The sequence below is a fragment of the Aspergillus nidulans genome, chromosome VIII (genome assembly GCF_000011425.1).
Source record: "Aspergillus nidulans FGSC A4 chromosome VIII".
Taxonomy (NCBI): domain Eukaryota; kingdom Fungi; phylum Ascomycota; class Eurotiomycetes; order Eurotiales; family Aspergillaceae; genus Aspergillus; species Aspergillus nidulans.
Window position 1 is genome coordinate 1,140,254 of NC_066264.1, and position 15,817 is coordinate 1,156,070.

General features: G+C 49.0%; 5 protein-coding genes across 5 annotated transcripts, besides 1 other annotated feature; 3 read left to right on the forward strand and 2 right to left on the reverse strand.

The window, feature by feature from the left end:
• Positions 1-15,817: part of a sequence feature (contig 1.17 1271..347844(-1)) that runs on past both edges of the window.
• ANIA_01207 (origin recognition complex subunit 1) lies at positions 28-2,590 on the reverse strand (the record flags this gene model as incomplete). The annotated part of the gene is made up of 3 exons (XM_653719.2): positions 1,732-2,590; positions 1,550-1,677; positions 28-1,498 (listed from the first exon to the last, which is right to left on the reverse strand). The coding sequence occupies exons 1-3, from the start codon at positions 2,521-2,523 to the stop codon at positions 28-30; spliced, it is 2,391 nt and encodes a 796-aa protein (XP_658811.1). The 5' UTR covers positions 2,524-2,590.
• On the forward strand, positions 3,742-5,282 carry ANIA_01206 (uncharacterized protein; the record flags this gene model as incomplete). Its single annotated transcript, XM_653718.2, has 4 exons — positions 3,742-4,259; positions 4,550-4,663; positions 4,725-4,964; positions 5,117-5,282. 4 exons carry the CDS (start codon positions 3,742-3,744, stop codon positions 5,280-5,282), a joined length of 1,038 nt encoding a protein of 345 aa, XP_658810.2.
• Positions 5,581-6,296, reverse strand: ANIA_01205 (prefoldin subunit 5; the record flags this gene model as incomplete). The annotated part of the gene is made up of 4 exons (XM_653717.1): positions 5,581-5,645; positions 5,702-5,819; positions 5,880-6,166; positions 6,245-6,296. 4 exons carry the CDS (start codon positions 6,294-6,296, stop codon positions 5,581-5,583), a joined length of 522 nt encoding a protein of 173 aa, XP_658809.1.
• On the forward strand, positions 8,380-8,943 carry ANIA_01204 (Dabb family protein). Its single transcript, XM_050613187.1, has 3 exons — positions 8,380-8,477; positions 8,526-8,636; positions 8,700-8,943. The coding sequence occupies exons 1-3, from the start codon at positions 8,412-8,414 to the stop codon at positions 8,853-8,855; spliced, it is 333 nt and encodes a 110-aa protein (XP_050469020.1). The 5' UTR covers positions 8,380-8,411; the 3' UTR covers positions 8,856-8,943.
• On the forward strand, positions 11,080-12,028 carry ANIA_01203 (class I SAM-dependent methyltransferase; the record flags this gene model as incomplete). The annotated part of the gene is made up of 3 exons (XM_653715.1): positions 11,080-11,155; positions 11,336-11,812; positions 11,883-12,028. The coding sequence occupies 3 exons, from the start codon at positions 11,080-11,082 to the stop codon at positions 12,026-12,028; spliced, it is 699 nt and encodes a 232-aa protein (XP_658807.1).

Genomic DNA, 15,817 nt, shown 5'->3' on the forward strand with positions numbered 1-15,817 from the left:
CATGCAAAACGCCTTTTCATGCTATCTTCACGCCTCCATCCCCAACCCCAATCCTTTTGCCTCAACATCATCTCGAAACGCAGCGCGAACATCTTCCGCCGCAACCCTGAGCCTCACCTTTCCACTACGATCGCCCCTCGTCGGAATTGCCGCGCCCCCTAAGCCTCTAGAACCGGAAGTGGCCTCTAAAGCAAGAACCCCTGAATTCATGAGCTCCATTGCCGCAAATCCCAACGCCTGAACACGGGTCCCGGTGCCACCAGCAAGCAAGAATTCTTTAATTCCTGCACCAGCAGCTCCAGCAACTGCTACCGCAGCGTCGGCAATGCGTTTCGCTTCATCGGTGACGTCACCGAAGGTGGATTCTGTTATTCCTGTTCGGCGGACGCGTGCAAGGAGGGCGGCTAGGAAGAGTTTCGCGGAGAGCGGGAGACAGCGGAGGGATTGCTGCAGGGGGGTGGAGGTAGCTTCCTGGATGGCTTGCTTTATTGTTGCGATGGTGACGCGACCGGGTGTTTGTTTCCTTGGAGTCGCGGTGGATTTTTGCGGCGATATAGAAAGGGTTTGTTTTGCGTTTGCTCTTTCTTTCCGCGCAGCAGTCTTGCTGGGTGTCGGAGGGAGGGACTCGGTGTCGTCCGCATCCAGGGCTTCTACTCCGGCGGCTTCGTTGCTTTGTTCCGCAATCTCGACCGCGCGTCGGCAGATGTCTAGGGCGCGTCGAGCGTCACCACTCACTGCCGCCACTTTGCGGCTAGCGAATTGGATCGCGTCGGAATCAACGATCTTGCCAGGCACGCTGGCTAATCGAGTAGTGATGATCTCCATTAGATCCGTATGCTTATAGCCTGGAAAAGTAATGCGGGTTAGACCCAGACGGCTAGAAATTTTGTTACTTAGGGTTCGCTCTGGAAGGTCCATGGTGTTTGCGACGGCGAGCACGATGAGACGCGAATGTCTGAGGGCTGGCCAGTTGAAGAAGTTGTACATGACTGATTGGTTCTTGGTGACTAGTTGGTCCAACTCGTCCATAAGAACAACACATGATACTCTTCGAGGCGAAGGGTTGGAGAACTCCCGATCTAGCAGATCGAGGGCATGGGAAGGTGACACTCGATCACCCTTCAACGCCTCCCAAAGCAGGGAGTAGGACTGATGAGGGTCGGTGACTTTCATGCCGTTTATCTCCACGAATATGAAGTCGTCCATCTCTTCTGCAAGTACGGCGGCATTCAACTGCGCGACGACTTCGCGGACAGTGGCTGTTTTTCCAGTACCTGGTGTGCCAGAAATATAGATGCAGGTGCCTGTCCCCTCCATAATGGCAGCACTGAGGTGGCTATATACTGTGTCGAATTCCTTCTTCCGGCAGGGAAGCGAGTCCGGAACGGCAGAAACATGGAGGAGGTTGCGAGCTTGTCGGTAGGGTGATGCAAAATGGGCAGGGGATAGCACGCGAGTCCCAAGTGGAGTGAATTCGAGTGGCTTCTTGACGATGATTCTAGTCAAGGCTGTTAGCATTATGGTCAATTGCAGGGGAATGTTCATATACCTCTTATGAGATGGAGTGGTCATCGCCTTCTGCCGTCGAGATTGTGGCGTAGCGTTTGCTACCTTTTGCTTTTTTCTTGGTGTAGTCGGTACCACATCCTCGGCATCTTTATCTTTCGTGTCGACATACTGCTTATTTGTCAGTGATGTAGTACACCGAGAATCCATGAAGTAAGCACTCACATCAGCATCCGCCTGTTTTCTCTTTTTGGCTGCTTTCAAGCCATCCTTGATTAGATCCACAAGCTCAAGGATTTGGTCCTGTTGGTAGACGTCTTCCCAAACGAACTCCTCCGTGTAGCGGCCCTGGAGTTGGCTGACGCCCCTGCGACAGACAATGCATTTGTTGTACTCGGCCAATTCCGCCTTCGATTTCGGAGCAGCGCCGTTGGGGTATCGCGCGAAGAAGGCATCTTTGGACATGACTTGTGCTTTCCCATTGATTGAATTCAGGGGGTTGACATTGAAGTCCGTCGTCAAATATTGCTCGTTTGGCAAAGCATCTGCTCTTCGCTTGTTTCTCGTCGACATGAATTCGTCCGGGGAAGCAAACCACATGATATTTGCCGATTTGATGGGTTCATCGTCTTCGTCATCTTCTTCCTCAAGAAACTCAGTAATGATTCCAGCCCAGTCTTTCCCAGGCTCTGGGGACTTTAGTAGCACGGTATCCCCTATTCTGCACTCGAAAGGCCCCGTTCGAGCTCCGATAATCTTTCGTTGCGATTGACGCGAGGAGCGTCTCCGGGACGACTTTGGTGTCTCCCCAGAGGCTTGGACCCCCTTTCCCGTTTCTTCATTATTGTCCAATTCTGTGTCGTAGATCCACTCCCAGGGAAGGTCTTCTTCGCCAAGTTCATCGTCGGAATCCTCGCGAATGATCCCTCCCTTGGTCATCCACTGCTCAGCGCGCTTGAGGGCATTTCGCTTGCGAGTCTGTGAATCAACATCGTCTGCTGCTGCTGCGGGAGACATCTGTCTTAAATAAGTAGTTTGAACTCAATATCGGCGAAACTCAGCAAACAATGGCCGACAGTCTCGCAGCAGAGCTCGGAGAATTGAGAGACGCGGAAAACCGCGTTTGTCCACTTAGATCCTTTTCAGGATTAGTGTTAAGTGTCACGTGTCACTCGACCATTGGGCTTAGCTTCTCTTATACACGTCGCTCAAGAAGTAGTCTTAGATTGGAGAATTATGGAATTCATTTGAACAACAGTTAGAATTCGTTTGACTAGGAACTTTGGAATGTGTTGGAAGTGTTGGCGATTGTAGGGTTGATATTCTTCCTCTTAGAAAAAATATGATGACTGCATGCTTCAAGAATACTTGCTATATCAGGCAAATATTTGGTATAGTGTATTTACTGGCAAATAATCAAACCATTATTTCAGATTCAAAGGTGAGCTCTGCTTTGGATCCTTTTAGTAGATAGGAATTGCATGGTTTGCTGGTGCTGGGATGTCGGAATTCGCTGTTGCTCTCTACGATTGTCCTCTTTTCCTCTTAACTCATATGGCCTTTCCATCCCTCCTGAATATCTCGCAGAGAAATAAGCGAATATCAAGCTATACTGGGATACGCCGCATGAGTTTCATCGTGGCAACAAAATGAAGTGATGAGCGGACTATATTCTATCCTGAAGCTGCTGACGAACTTGCAGCCACGAGACCACCGGAGCTCTAGGTACAAACCCCATGGAAAACACAGTCCACTACTCTCTACCACAAAGCATACACTGATTCACACCAGGATGGCAGCTCGTGACTCACAGTCGAGCAGCAAAAAAGAAGACCGCATCTTCGAGCTCTCATGCACAAGCATCGCAGGCACCGTAAGCCCCGTCTGGTAACACTATCGAGTTAGGACCTCAACATCAGCTACCACCTTCAGTTTCAGAAACACCTGGCCCATCCTCGCAAGTTGCGCTGGCTACTCAGAAGCTATCGAATGTTAGAAGTGGCGAAACACCGAATATTCGAGGCCGAGTGACCCCGCGGGGTAAGGGAACAACTGTTGAGAGACCCATATCAGGCCGGTTGAAGAATCCACTTCAGTACCCCTCGGCGAAGTTAAAGTATGTAAATAGATCAGATCCGGACGGTAAGACTCATCGCCCCGCAATCTGGCCTCGAATTTACTGAACCGGACGTGCAGGCGTGGTAAAACCGCCTGCTGCTTTTGGAACATTCAAGCATGAGTAAGTCAATCGTGACTCGCTCATACATGTCTGATCCTGATGGCCTCCAGCTAGAATCTCTAGATTCTATTCGGGTTAGATTTGGATGCCACTTGTTCATTCCCAAAGGATTGCCCAACTGCATATGTGCTCTCGGTAAAAGCCATGATGACGTGAAACATATTGCAAAATGTATCAGAGTCTTGTGGGCCGGGGAAACAGCCAAAAGCAACATCAAAGCTAAGATTTACCTTGCTGAACCTCAGCCAAGAGTCATGGAGGGAAATATCGTGGTCGAGAAGCAGAACCAATTGCACAACCCCGTGCTTCAGCGTGACCGAGTGCAGATTTCCGACTCGCAGGGCTTACAAGAACGCATTTGTTCGGTGCGCTCTAAGAATAATGCCCGCATCTTAACAGCTGTTGAGGATCGCTTGAAACGTCTTGCTTATGCACGTGGACACTTGCGGATGCGTGTTAATCTTGGGACTTTTGTGCTCGAAAATTACCAGAAGCCCGAAAACAACAAGTCCTGGTATGTTTTTGATGAATTTAAAGATATGCTGTGCACGAGCAGACTCAAGGTCGACTGATTCCGGGGTATGTTTTATCCAACAAGCTGGACGTAGCTAATCTGACTGATGGCAGGCTCAAAATTGGTCAACCTGAACTTTTGGAAAGATGCTTTAAAGCAAAACATCTGTTCGAGCCGCTCGCCGACGCGTCAACTGCGCTGGAAGATTCTGAGCTCGCATACTCTGTAAACTTCGAATTCCTTGGCGCAGATAAATCTATGCTTCGACTGGAAGCAGAGTTCGCGTAAAGCCCCGGGGCACGAGAATACGAAATCAAGGAACGCCGCTGGCTTAGGCCTCGTACTGATGGCCGGACTCGTGAGAAGCGGCCTCCTTTACACATCGCGGTCATTGACTTTGAACGGTGAGTTTTTAATGTTTGATGTCCCTTCCGCAAGCTGGAACTTGACTAATTCTTGTCACAGGTCGGACTGGCAACTAGAAATAAAGGGGCTTGAATTTCATGAAGCCTCATCAGTCGACAATGCATTGAGGTCATTCTCAAACTCCATCGTGTTTCAACGCACGAACTATTTTGGTGATATCCGTGCGAGACCGGAAAAGAAAGTCGTGTTTCCTTCAAGCCCTCCAGTATCCGAATACGTGGAGAAATCAGCGATCCGTTATCATATCAAAGGCACCAAATACATCTTCGAAATTGCAAGGTATGATGAGTACAAGCGTTCAGGGGCGGGTGCCTACTGTGGGGAGATAAATTGCTGGGAAACTTGTCAGAAACTCCTTGTACATTCTGGGGGCATCTGTTTCGATGCAAATTGGGACAACCTGCTCGGCGGCCATGCAAATCTACCAAAAGGGCAATCCGCGAAGTACAGCCTGAATCTAGCCACGTTCTTCCCGTCCAAGGAACCTTTGCTGTCCCTGAAAACCAGAGCAAAGGCTTCTGGGAGTTTATTGACCTAGTAAGACAAGCAGCGGAACTTCTGGGCCCGACACAGGCCTCCCAGAAGATGCCAAAATGAATGCCGTATCCGAGACCAGGCCGTCTCGCAGGAAGCTAGTCTGGCGGTCTCACCTGCAGCACCTGCACTAAACCCTGCGCAGAGCCCTCGGATGCTGAACGAAGATCTTGGTACACTGTTTTAAACAATTGAACATGGCTATATTTCGAGGAACCTCAGCGGGCTGCGAGTCGGTTTCGAAAACTAGTTAGTGGCCTATGTTACATTTTTCACCCAGCTCCTGTCATTTCGCGCATTGACTACTTTTTTTGTGTTGGTTCCTGCCGCATTTTTTTTTCGTCTCTCCGTGAGCGTGCGCTCAGCCAGCAGCCGCAGCCTGGGCAGATGACGCAGCACCCTCGCTCATCAACTTTTGCCTCAGAGCTGCCAAATTATGAGCCTTTGGGATCTACCAGAAACAATGAAAAGTCTCTACTCACCATCCTCAAAAAGTCTTTGCTGGGAGCTCTTGGTCTGCACAAGTTTCTCCAACTCCGTAAGATTCGTCTCCAGTTCCTTCACCTTCTGCTCGTAGAACTCAATCGCTTTTGCCGCGGTCTGAACAAATCAGCATTAGCATACACTGTCACTCTCAATGCCCATAGGGTATACACAAACCTTCTCAACATAATACCCCGTCCCAACATCAACAAGCACTTTCTCTCGATCCGTCAAACGCCCCTTAACATACAGCGAACTCGTCAGCGGCACGAGGATCTCATCCTTCCCCTCCGTCCCCTTCTTTGCGGACCCAATCACGCCCTCATTGATCGAGCGCACGCAGTCTCGGAAGCGCGATTGTGCGGCGCGCAGCTTTGCGTGTGAAGAGGTGAGGTGCTCGAGTTCCGTTGAGAGGCGGGTCTGTAAGGCGCGGAGTTGCGGGGTCGAGAGGGAGGAGATGTTAACTATATTCGTATCATATGTCAGATTTACTCAAATGGAAGGAGGGTAATGGGATGGGCTGGGCTGGGTATGAGGCGTACCGGCGCCGGGAGGTGCATCGGAGTCTGATGCGGGGGTGTTTTGGGGGGGCATTGTGGTTTTTCTTCTCGCTTTTCGCGGTTTTCGGAGTAGAGTCCGAGGGCGAGGACTGGCGAAGATCCAGGATAGATTTGTTAGAGAGATTATAGGGAGAACTGAACCCGGAAATATCGAGAGGGTGTAAAGGAAACCTTAAGTCTTTTTAGTCGGGAATAATTGTGATAAAGTCGAAGCTGTCCATGTGCTGAAAGCTCGGGCCATCTGGTTGACGCTGAATGCGGTTTAGCGTGGTTCTTATAGCCCTCATGCGATGCTGCCTACATTCAGAGTGGACTACTTCAAGACCGTTTAGATATGGTCTGAGTCGTGTCGCACTAATATTTAACTGTCTAACTAGTACAAATTGCATATGTAGTGATTTTGACAAGTTGAGCAGCCATAAAATCTTGCGGATTTGACTCGATCTATGCTACGCTGCTTAGCGCTTGCCACTGCAGTGAGGATCACTGAATAAATCATCTCCTTTCATACCTAGATTTAGCATTTTACTCACAGAAAAGATAAATCTCTAACTAGTATCGGGAGAAGTTAGGGTGCAGTCTGTCAAGGTCAGTTCAGGAACACGTCAAGGCTCACCTACACCATTTTACTCCAGTGATTAGCTCTGATAGTGACTAGGGTGAACAGGATCTATTCTACGGTGATAGCGATCGACAGCAAGGTAGATGACTAGTGCCTATTGAAAATGACGGAGTAGCCTGTGCGGGAATGGAAAGTTATCGTGGGTTCGTTTTGGATGAAATCGAATTACCTGATCGTTGTTACAGGGGAAGGCTCTGTATCGACAGTGTCGGTAGCCCGAGAATCTGGTTATCTGTAGCTATCATAGTGGATGTTGATCATGAAAAGATGGACATATTGTAATTAGCTTTGTATTTGCATGCGTGTAACTACGAAATATTCAGTCATGACATTCATGCTCATAATATATTAATCCCCCCGCGCCATGTTTACTGATGTCGACGATTCTCTCGTGCTCCTCAAACATTTCCGGTGTAATACTTGGCTCAGTGGAAGCATTCTGGAAGTCACGGTATTTGCAGACCACCAAAGGACTCTCCATTCCACGCCTCCCTAACGCAAGTCGGCTCGCGTGCAGCACTCGTAAGAGGAGACGGGTTATAGTCATGAGGATTTGATTCTCATCTGTTCCGGCCATCTGAACATCTTCATCAAAAATCCCTGCTTGGAGAACAAAAGCACAGTCGACTAAAATCCATAGTCGATGATATTGAAACTTAGTGCGCAAGTAATGACTAGAGTGCACTACATAGAAGGTAAGGCTTCGATTCTGCGGCAAAGCGTCCTTTATACCATCGTTAGCAGGTACGCTGACTCTCCAATGAAGCACACATGGCAGACACGGCGGCTGTAATAGGTTAGGTAGCCTCCTAAGCCGCTACAACTGCCACATTAGACTTTGCAAAGCTCATTGTAGGGATTTTGGAATGAGTATATATCTTTCGTATGGACGCTAAGGGTACCCTGTATGACAACTTGAGCCTGACCGATGATATAGTTAGAACTTCGATCGACAACGTTTCTTTCATCCATTGACCTGTTTATTATCTGTCAGAGACCGTATTCGAGCTTGTAGCATGGTGTTTAGTCCCAATCAGCATATCGATCCGTCCTCGCTCAGACAGCGATCGTCTGAAGGTAGGTGTCTGGTGGCACTCCCAGAACGTAGCCTGAGGCCCTCTGAACCAACTAGAGACGCATCGGACGGCTAGATGGTAAGCTGCGGTTCCTTTCTCCAAGTTAGGCGTCGAATTGCCAGGATTTAATGGAGTATGTGCGAAGCTCTGGGTGAGGGGTATCTCGGAGGTAAGGCTGGCTTGTTGGTGAAGCGAAGAATGTGCTGGAACTGCGGAAATGAAGAGACTCTGTGATTAGCTAGACGTGTATATTTCTAGATTAAGGAACAACAGCAGCGCTGTAGGTGTAGGTTGATGGAAGCTGTGTTGAAGTCCCAAGCACCCCACTTTTGTGCCTGCCTGCCTACAACCCCACCACGACATCATCCAGCAATAGCGTCAACCTCGACGTTGAAATCAAAACGACTTCCTCTTTCCACATTATATCCATACACTGAATTCAACCGCCAATATGCCCATCACGCACATTGTTATGTTCCAAGTCAAGCAGGGCCTCAGCGCCGAAACCGTCAACGACGTAAGCCAACCTCTCCACTGACCCAGGATCGATTCTCACACTCGATAGCTGTGTTTGCGGATGCTGTCCCTCAAAGACAAATGCATCCACCCTGTTTCCCAGAAGCCGTATATTATTTCCTCATCCGGTGGCATAGATAACTCCCCCGAAGGGATGCAGGTACGCCTTCGGCACCCCATTACTTGGTCCATTCCATCGAGAACGCTATGCTGACGAAAGAAGAACGGTATCACGCACGCTTTTGTGGTTGAGTTCGCCAATGAAGAGGACAGGGCTTATTATCTCGAGAAGGACCCTGCGCATCTGGAATTTGTGGGCAGTTTGAAGGACGTAATTGAGAAGGCGCAGGTCGTCGACTTCACCAACGGTGTGTTTTGAATGGGTCGAACGAGCTGCTTTTTGAAGCTTAGTTTACGAATATAACGATTGCCCTTTGAATCCCATCCTCCGCCAACGCGAGCTCTGAGTTCTCTGTAGAGAAAGGATTTAGTCCGGTTCCCGCCATAGCTGAAGTCAGCCAGAGCGGTGTATTCTGTATGGTCTGTTATAAAGGAGTGTTGAGGACATTGCGCCTTCAAATTGTTTGTCTCGTCAACGCTGCGCCGACAATTGACGCTCTCGCTTTCTTCCTATACCCCAATTCTGTCTCCTTCAGATTGTTTCAGAGTAACGTGTTTTTACCAGACGTGAAACATTTGCGGTCTGTGGTTCGTTCTGGAACCTTAAGTGCTTGATCTCTGGTAACTAGGCTATAGGTACGGAAATCTCCTAATTGACACCTACAGATCCCCAGGCTCGTCAGATTCAACTCCTTTCTCCAGTACTTCCTCGATAGTCCCCCCCCCCAACAAGTCCTGGTCGCCGAGACAGTCAAGCTAAACGGCGCGTTTGAGGCCAGAAAGATAATCTTGTATAGTGTCATGGTTGATACATTGCTCAAGAAGGATGATAGCATAGGATCTATCATCCGATAGCCAGCTTAAACATGGATTTTATACCAACGCTGGTGGTTGAGAATTCATACCCAAAACTGATGGTGGACATTAACGGAGATATCTGACAAACTCACCCGGCCAAACTGCTGATGGTCTGACGAAGCGGACGATTTATACCTGATTACGACAATTTGCCCAGACTTGAAAGAACCCAACTACGCATTGCCGTTTTTTGCGTCGTAGTGCCAGACTGCGACGCACTATACCTCTTTGAACGACCATATCCGAAGGCCATGGTGAGACTGATGTTCTGCACCAGCCCTTACTGTGCCAAGGGGGGAAACCGCCAGCCCATTTTAGCCCTGACGGTCTTCTTCTAGACAAGGATGAGCAAAGGTCATGGCCGCCAAATATGCTTCGGAGGTCATCATTGCAGCTTTCTCTCTACCTGATAACTTACTTGGATACCTATTTAGGTGCACAAATGGACACGGGGGTGTCCCCGGAAGTCTTACTAAATTCTACCATGAAACAACATACGCCGTCCACGCTTCTCTGCCTTATACTTTCATGATATTGCCAGTGTTTAATTACGGTACAATATATCTTGAGAGATTCTTGAAAGTACGAGCTTCTAATAACTTGAAAGATTGCAAGCTATAGTCTCCTCGTTAAAGCCCGGTGGGTTTTCGAGTCTGAAAGACGAAAGTTTCGTCAGTACCACCTCAAGCAAGGAGCCTAGTAAACGCGCCACTGTCGGAGTACTTAGGTTGATCATTGAGCGCAATGGGGACTCGTATGATTGCGCATGGTTTAAACTCAGTGGCCGTTAGCCGGTAGGTCTTAGGGCTTGGCGGTTATCACTACCAGCTGGAGCAGGGAAATGCCTTCGTTTGGCCTGGGCAACCCTGGCAGTCGCGAAAAACCGACTAAAGATAGATGTTCTGATATGGAGGCAAAGTCTGAAAGGGCTGGCATGATTAAGCATGCAGAGTTGTATGGGAGAGCTCGATGTAATCGGCGTACCTACAATTGATCAGCGACCTTTGTTCTCCTAAATCCGACTTCCAGCATCTACTAAGTTTCCCAATTTTTGAGGCTAATTTCACCCCCCAACGAAATTATATTGACAGAACCTCATCAGCCAATCTTGTATTCCGGCAGTGCAATCTCGAGTGCGGCGACAGTACAGAAAGCGTGTTCGCCCCGTCTCCTGCGGTGCCCACAAGCTGTTGGCCAACACGTCAAGCTCGATTGAGTGCGTTCTGCCTGAAATAGGGTAAGCGAGGTTGGGCTTAACTATAGTCTCAAGACAGACCGGCAAGGAATCTGGGGATGGATCCCAGAGTCGGGCAGCACAGCGCGAAAAGCGCCAGCGGGCCACAGGCTTGCGCCATAACGCTTCTGATTGATAACCATGTGCCGCACCCCGTAAGCCCTAAGCCGTGCATGTGCATTTACATGACAAGGATTGCTTTGTATCGCATACCCAGTGACAGCAGGCTAGGGCAAAACTGGTATAAATTGATATCAATGCCCCCCAATATCCTAATTCTTTTCTCTCGCCAACCACCAAAATAATGTCTGGCGATCCATTCAAACGAGACTAACGGCACCCTCCTCCGTCTTTTTCAGTTCCAAAGCTATTTCTACATTCAGTGGCAACAATGCTACCAAGCCCAAGGCCAGGCCATCTTGCTTCCTTTCTTCGTCCATGGAGCATGATCTGGATGTCCATCTGCCGTAAGCCGCGTCAACCCGCTGCCACCCCCTGCTCGACTAATCCACGTGTATATCCCTCCAGTTCACTGGGAAGCCCTCGTGAATGCACTCCGTCGCGATGGGCTCGCAACATTCAGGCATCTACACAAGGTCCGCGACGCAGCGTTGGCGAAGTTGCTCAATATAACCTGTAACCAATAGCCCTCACCTTGTTTTTTCTTACACAGACTGACATCATCCACAAACCATCTGGCTTTATTACATTTGAAGACACTACCGTGGTTCCCTCGCTCGTCCATGCCGCCAGCGGCCTTGTTCTCGAACTGGGCCCAGGACCCGGTAACCAGATTCACCGGTTTGGCACTGCTGGTGTCACATTTATCTACGGCGTTGAACCTAATAGCCTCTTTAAAGAAGGAATTGATGCTAAGTTACGAAAACATGGGTTATCAGTTAACTATAAGCTAATCCTTTGCGGGGTTGAAGATAGCGATGTCTTGAGAGATGAGGGAATAAGCGAGGGGAGTCTGGACGCTGTGCTTTGCATCCAGGTTCTCTGTGCGGTCAAGGATCCAAAAAGTGTCATGAAGGAGGTGTGGAAGTTATTGAAGCCTGGAGGAAGGTTTATTTTCTGGGAGCATGGAGAGAGCAGAGACCGGTTGACGGGTACAGTGCAAGGTATGCGGCTCTCCCTTTCCGGGGAACATGGACTTAGGAATGAAGATAAAGACCGGCTGATATACATAAGCACTCACAAATCCCGCCTGGAACACATTTGTCGGATGTCACTTAACCCGGAGGGTAAAGGCCGATATTCTGCACAGTGGAGAGTGGGAGAATCCAGGCGATATAGAGGAACCAGAAGAGCCGGCTAGTCTTCTGCCTCGGATTTAGGGTGTGCTTGTCAAGAAAGCATGATTAGGCCTAGCCGTGAGTAGAGCAAGTTCCTCGTCCTCATCTCGCATTTTGTGAGATAACAACTACCTGCATAAGCTTCATCTCCAGCAGCCCTTTTTAAAGCGAACGAAGTCAGTACGCCAAATTCCCTGCTGTTTTGGTAATCCGTATACCCCTTCACAGCTGCGATTACATGGTCTTGGAATCGTACGGGCCAAGGGAAGTCCCTCCTCTGACACGGAACACCAGGTCTAGCTTCTCAATGAAGGGTCCTCTAAAATCGACTGCCACATCTTGACACCCTAAACTGCTCTTTCAGAGCCCTAGTAGCCGCTTTTCCTTTGTAGTTGCCAGCAACAATGACCGGCCCGGCCCGGCATTCCCGTAGGCATCAACGGGCCAGCTCAGGCGACTGTCTGTCTTCGCGTCATGGGACCCGCAAGATGCGAAGGAGTGCGATTTCTAAGCAGGTTGTCTAGAGAGTGTTAACACTTGCGATTAGACTGGCGGAGATCCAGCTTACTGCGCATTGTGGCATCTGCTGAGAAACGACTTCAGTTGCCAGTAAAGCAACAGCCAAAGGCTCCAATTGCTAGCCCATCTCATCCTGAAAGAGCATGATCCGTCAAGAATTCAAGAGTTGGGAAATAGGACAGACAAAAAGACCCTTGGACGACCTTCACTTGTCCATTCCATAGAACTCTTATCCAACACGCGCAACTACACAGCGCCCTCAGCATAATTTCCAACACCCTGTTAGTTCGTCCACGGCGCAGAGGCATCACTTTTACGAAATACCTGTTGGATACCAGGAATACCGTTCTAACAGATAACGCAAAAGTTTTGCCGGCAGCAAAACCACAGCCCTAACGTTCTCGGGCATATTCTACCATATCCTCCGCACACCTCGCGTCTACACGAAGCTCCAAGCCGAGATCGACGCCGCTGCGTCCTCAGGTCAATTAAGCACCCCGCACATCGCGTACACCGAAGCCGTCAAATTGCCGTACCTCGTCGCCTGTGTAAAAGAGGGGATGCGCATGCACCCGGTCATAGGCGTCTCGTTCCCGCGCCATGCACCGGCCCAAGGCTGTTCAATCGGGGGGTACTATATCCCCGAGAATGCGCGAATTGGAGTATACCCCGCTGTAATTCATTTTGATAAGAATATTTACGGGGATGATGTGGATGTGTTAGGCCCGAGCGGTAGGTTGAGGCCAACGCAGATGAGGAGAGGTCGATGAATGGGTGTATTATGCAGTTTGGGATGGGGCCCAGAACTTGTCTGGGAAAGAATGTGAGTGTTCGTTTTCTTTCCCATTCATTCTTTGGTACGAGTCTGTTGGTAGATTCGACTTTTAGGGATATGTGAAGGTAATGGCTGACGTGTTCCTGCTCAGATATCAATGTGTGAGATCTACAAAGCTATTCCGCAGCTCATGATGGAGTTCTCCTTCGAACTTGCGACTAGGGAGGAGATGCCGACACCCTCGTACTGTTGCATAAGCCAGTCGCTATCGAGGTCAATGTTCGTCGGCGCTGAAAGTCGTTGATGAATATCAGTTGGTTGACGATGTATATGACCCGGGAGAAATGCTTCATCGTAAGGAGGGTATATATTCTGCATACCACCGTAAAAGGAGTCCTTCCAGAAACAATACTCCGGTGTCATTGAGTGTCCGTGCTCTCTCCCAGGTCTGAGTAACTCCGCAATTCATGAGTCTACACGTGTCCGGGCATCTAGGCTGCCCAAAATTTATCCGTTAGGATACTCTGGATATACCCCGTACACTCCCCGGAAACATGGATCGCATTTTTAAACTAAGCGTTCGGCATAATCCTCAAAGGGTGTGACAGGACCGACATGTCCGGACTAAGTCCTTGTGCTGACACAAGTCCAAGAGTCATGCCAGCCTGTCTTATTTGGCTTCTGATGATAGCTAAGATATTGTGTTAGAAGCATTGAGGATAGCATGCAAGAGGCATCCTTGATAGAGGGCCTGTACTTGCCCTTAATCAGGACCGTACCACTTTAAGTATAGACTGCAGAGGAAAGCAATCGGACCAGCGCGGACGATAGACTCTCCAGGCCGTCGCAATTGCTTCTGGAGAAGCAGGCGAATCTGTCTCCCGCCTCAGCCTTCCTTCGGAGAATGAATAAGTGCGCGATTATCTGCCTCATGTAGACAATTTGCCTCTCGAAAGTATAAATATGACTCGTTGGCTTCTATATGCGTAAGAGTAAAGTTTTATCATCCTTTGGGGCTGTGGCGCAACGGTAGCGCGTGTGACTCCAGATCACAAGGTTATCCGTTCGAATCGGGTCAGCCTCAATTTTTTCTTTTTTATGTCTACCGGCATTCTTTTCCCTTCTGGTACGAATGTCTGTTTAGTTACATTCAGTTACCATTATATGCTCTTGTTTGGGGCAACGCGGTTATGTGTTCAAAATCTCAAGCCGGAGGGTTGTCATCCACTCTAGACTTGAAGCAAAGCACTTAGTACCGCGTGACTAATTCTGGGTACCAGCGCTTCAAAATAATACGCAAAAGCTCTTGCGATAAGTTGGGATACTCTGATCAGTTTGGACAGGGTTAGAAAGAGGTACGGAGACATGGTAATGGGTGAAGAGGCTTAGGAAACACGCTTTGACCGAGAGGAGCCTAAACTTATGGTTATATGCCAGTCGCATAACGCATAACTATATAGACCTTCTCTCCCACATGGTATTGTCGCGTTTTGCCCTGGCAGTATCCTTATATGTAGTCGTCAAACGCATCTTCCCATCTGATCAGTGACCCTGTCGTAAGCTTTGGCTTGGTATATTCCCGAGATCAGCACCGCGGTACGGGCTATGGTTAGATCATTACTGAAAAGAAAATGTGGTCAATGTTTGTCTTCCAAGTGTGCCATGGATTGGGTGGTGTTAGACTCATTGCTCTACTCATACTATCAAGCCAGATCAATATATAAATCCTGGCCACGGACTGTGTACAGCAAGCGAGACAACAGCGGGTGGTTTTCTAACCAAGCACCTTGGGAGAAAAAGTTGCAAATTAGCACGAATCATTCACTGGGTTCCAGCTCTCCAATGATCTCGTCAAGCCACAAGCCAGCATGCGTCTGCGTAAGACATGAAGATTTGTCAAGATAGCCAGGGAAACCTAAGCCTAATAGTTTTTATTTAGTACAGATTATGTCACTAATTGGGGCTGTGGCGCAACGGTAGCGCGTGTGACTCCAGATCACAAGGTTATCCGTTCGAATCGGGTCAGCCTCAAGGTTTTTTTTTTTCCTCCTATTCGCAAACTAAACTCTAGCAATAGTCGTTGGGGTCGGTAGGAGTAACTTCCGTGCCGTACTTTCGTGCGCTGCTGTTGATTTATGCAGGGACTGCGTAGATTACATAGTGCGTAATGCCATAGAAACCACCTGGCATGAGGGCGGAGTAGAAGCAGCCTCAACTTCAAGACGAGTCCGACGATGATAGGAAGGTGTTGAGGTGAAGTGAGCCAGTGATCGCAGGCAGTCTGCTGCTGCGAGAACATCTCGCTTTCGGATCGTTGTGATATATTATTCAAGATGTGGAGGATCTTTCGGCATGTCACAAAGTAGACTCAAACATGCAGACCGGATTGGAGGTATACTGCGAGTTTAGCAACTGGAACTCTAGAGGTTGAACCAGTCGCCAGAATCCAGAGTGTCAAGCTATGTGTCGAGAGTAAGAAGGCCACGCCGTTGCCCCCCGGTATGCAAACGGCTCGAAGCAGCTTGCCAATGACGCAA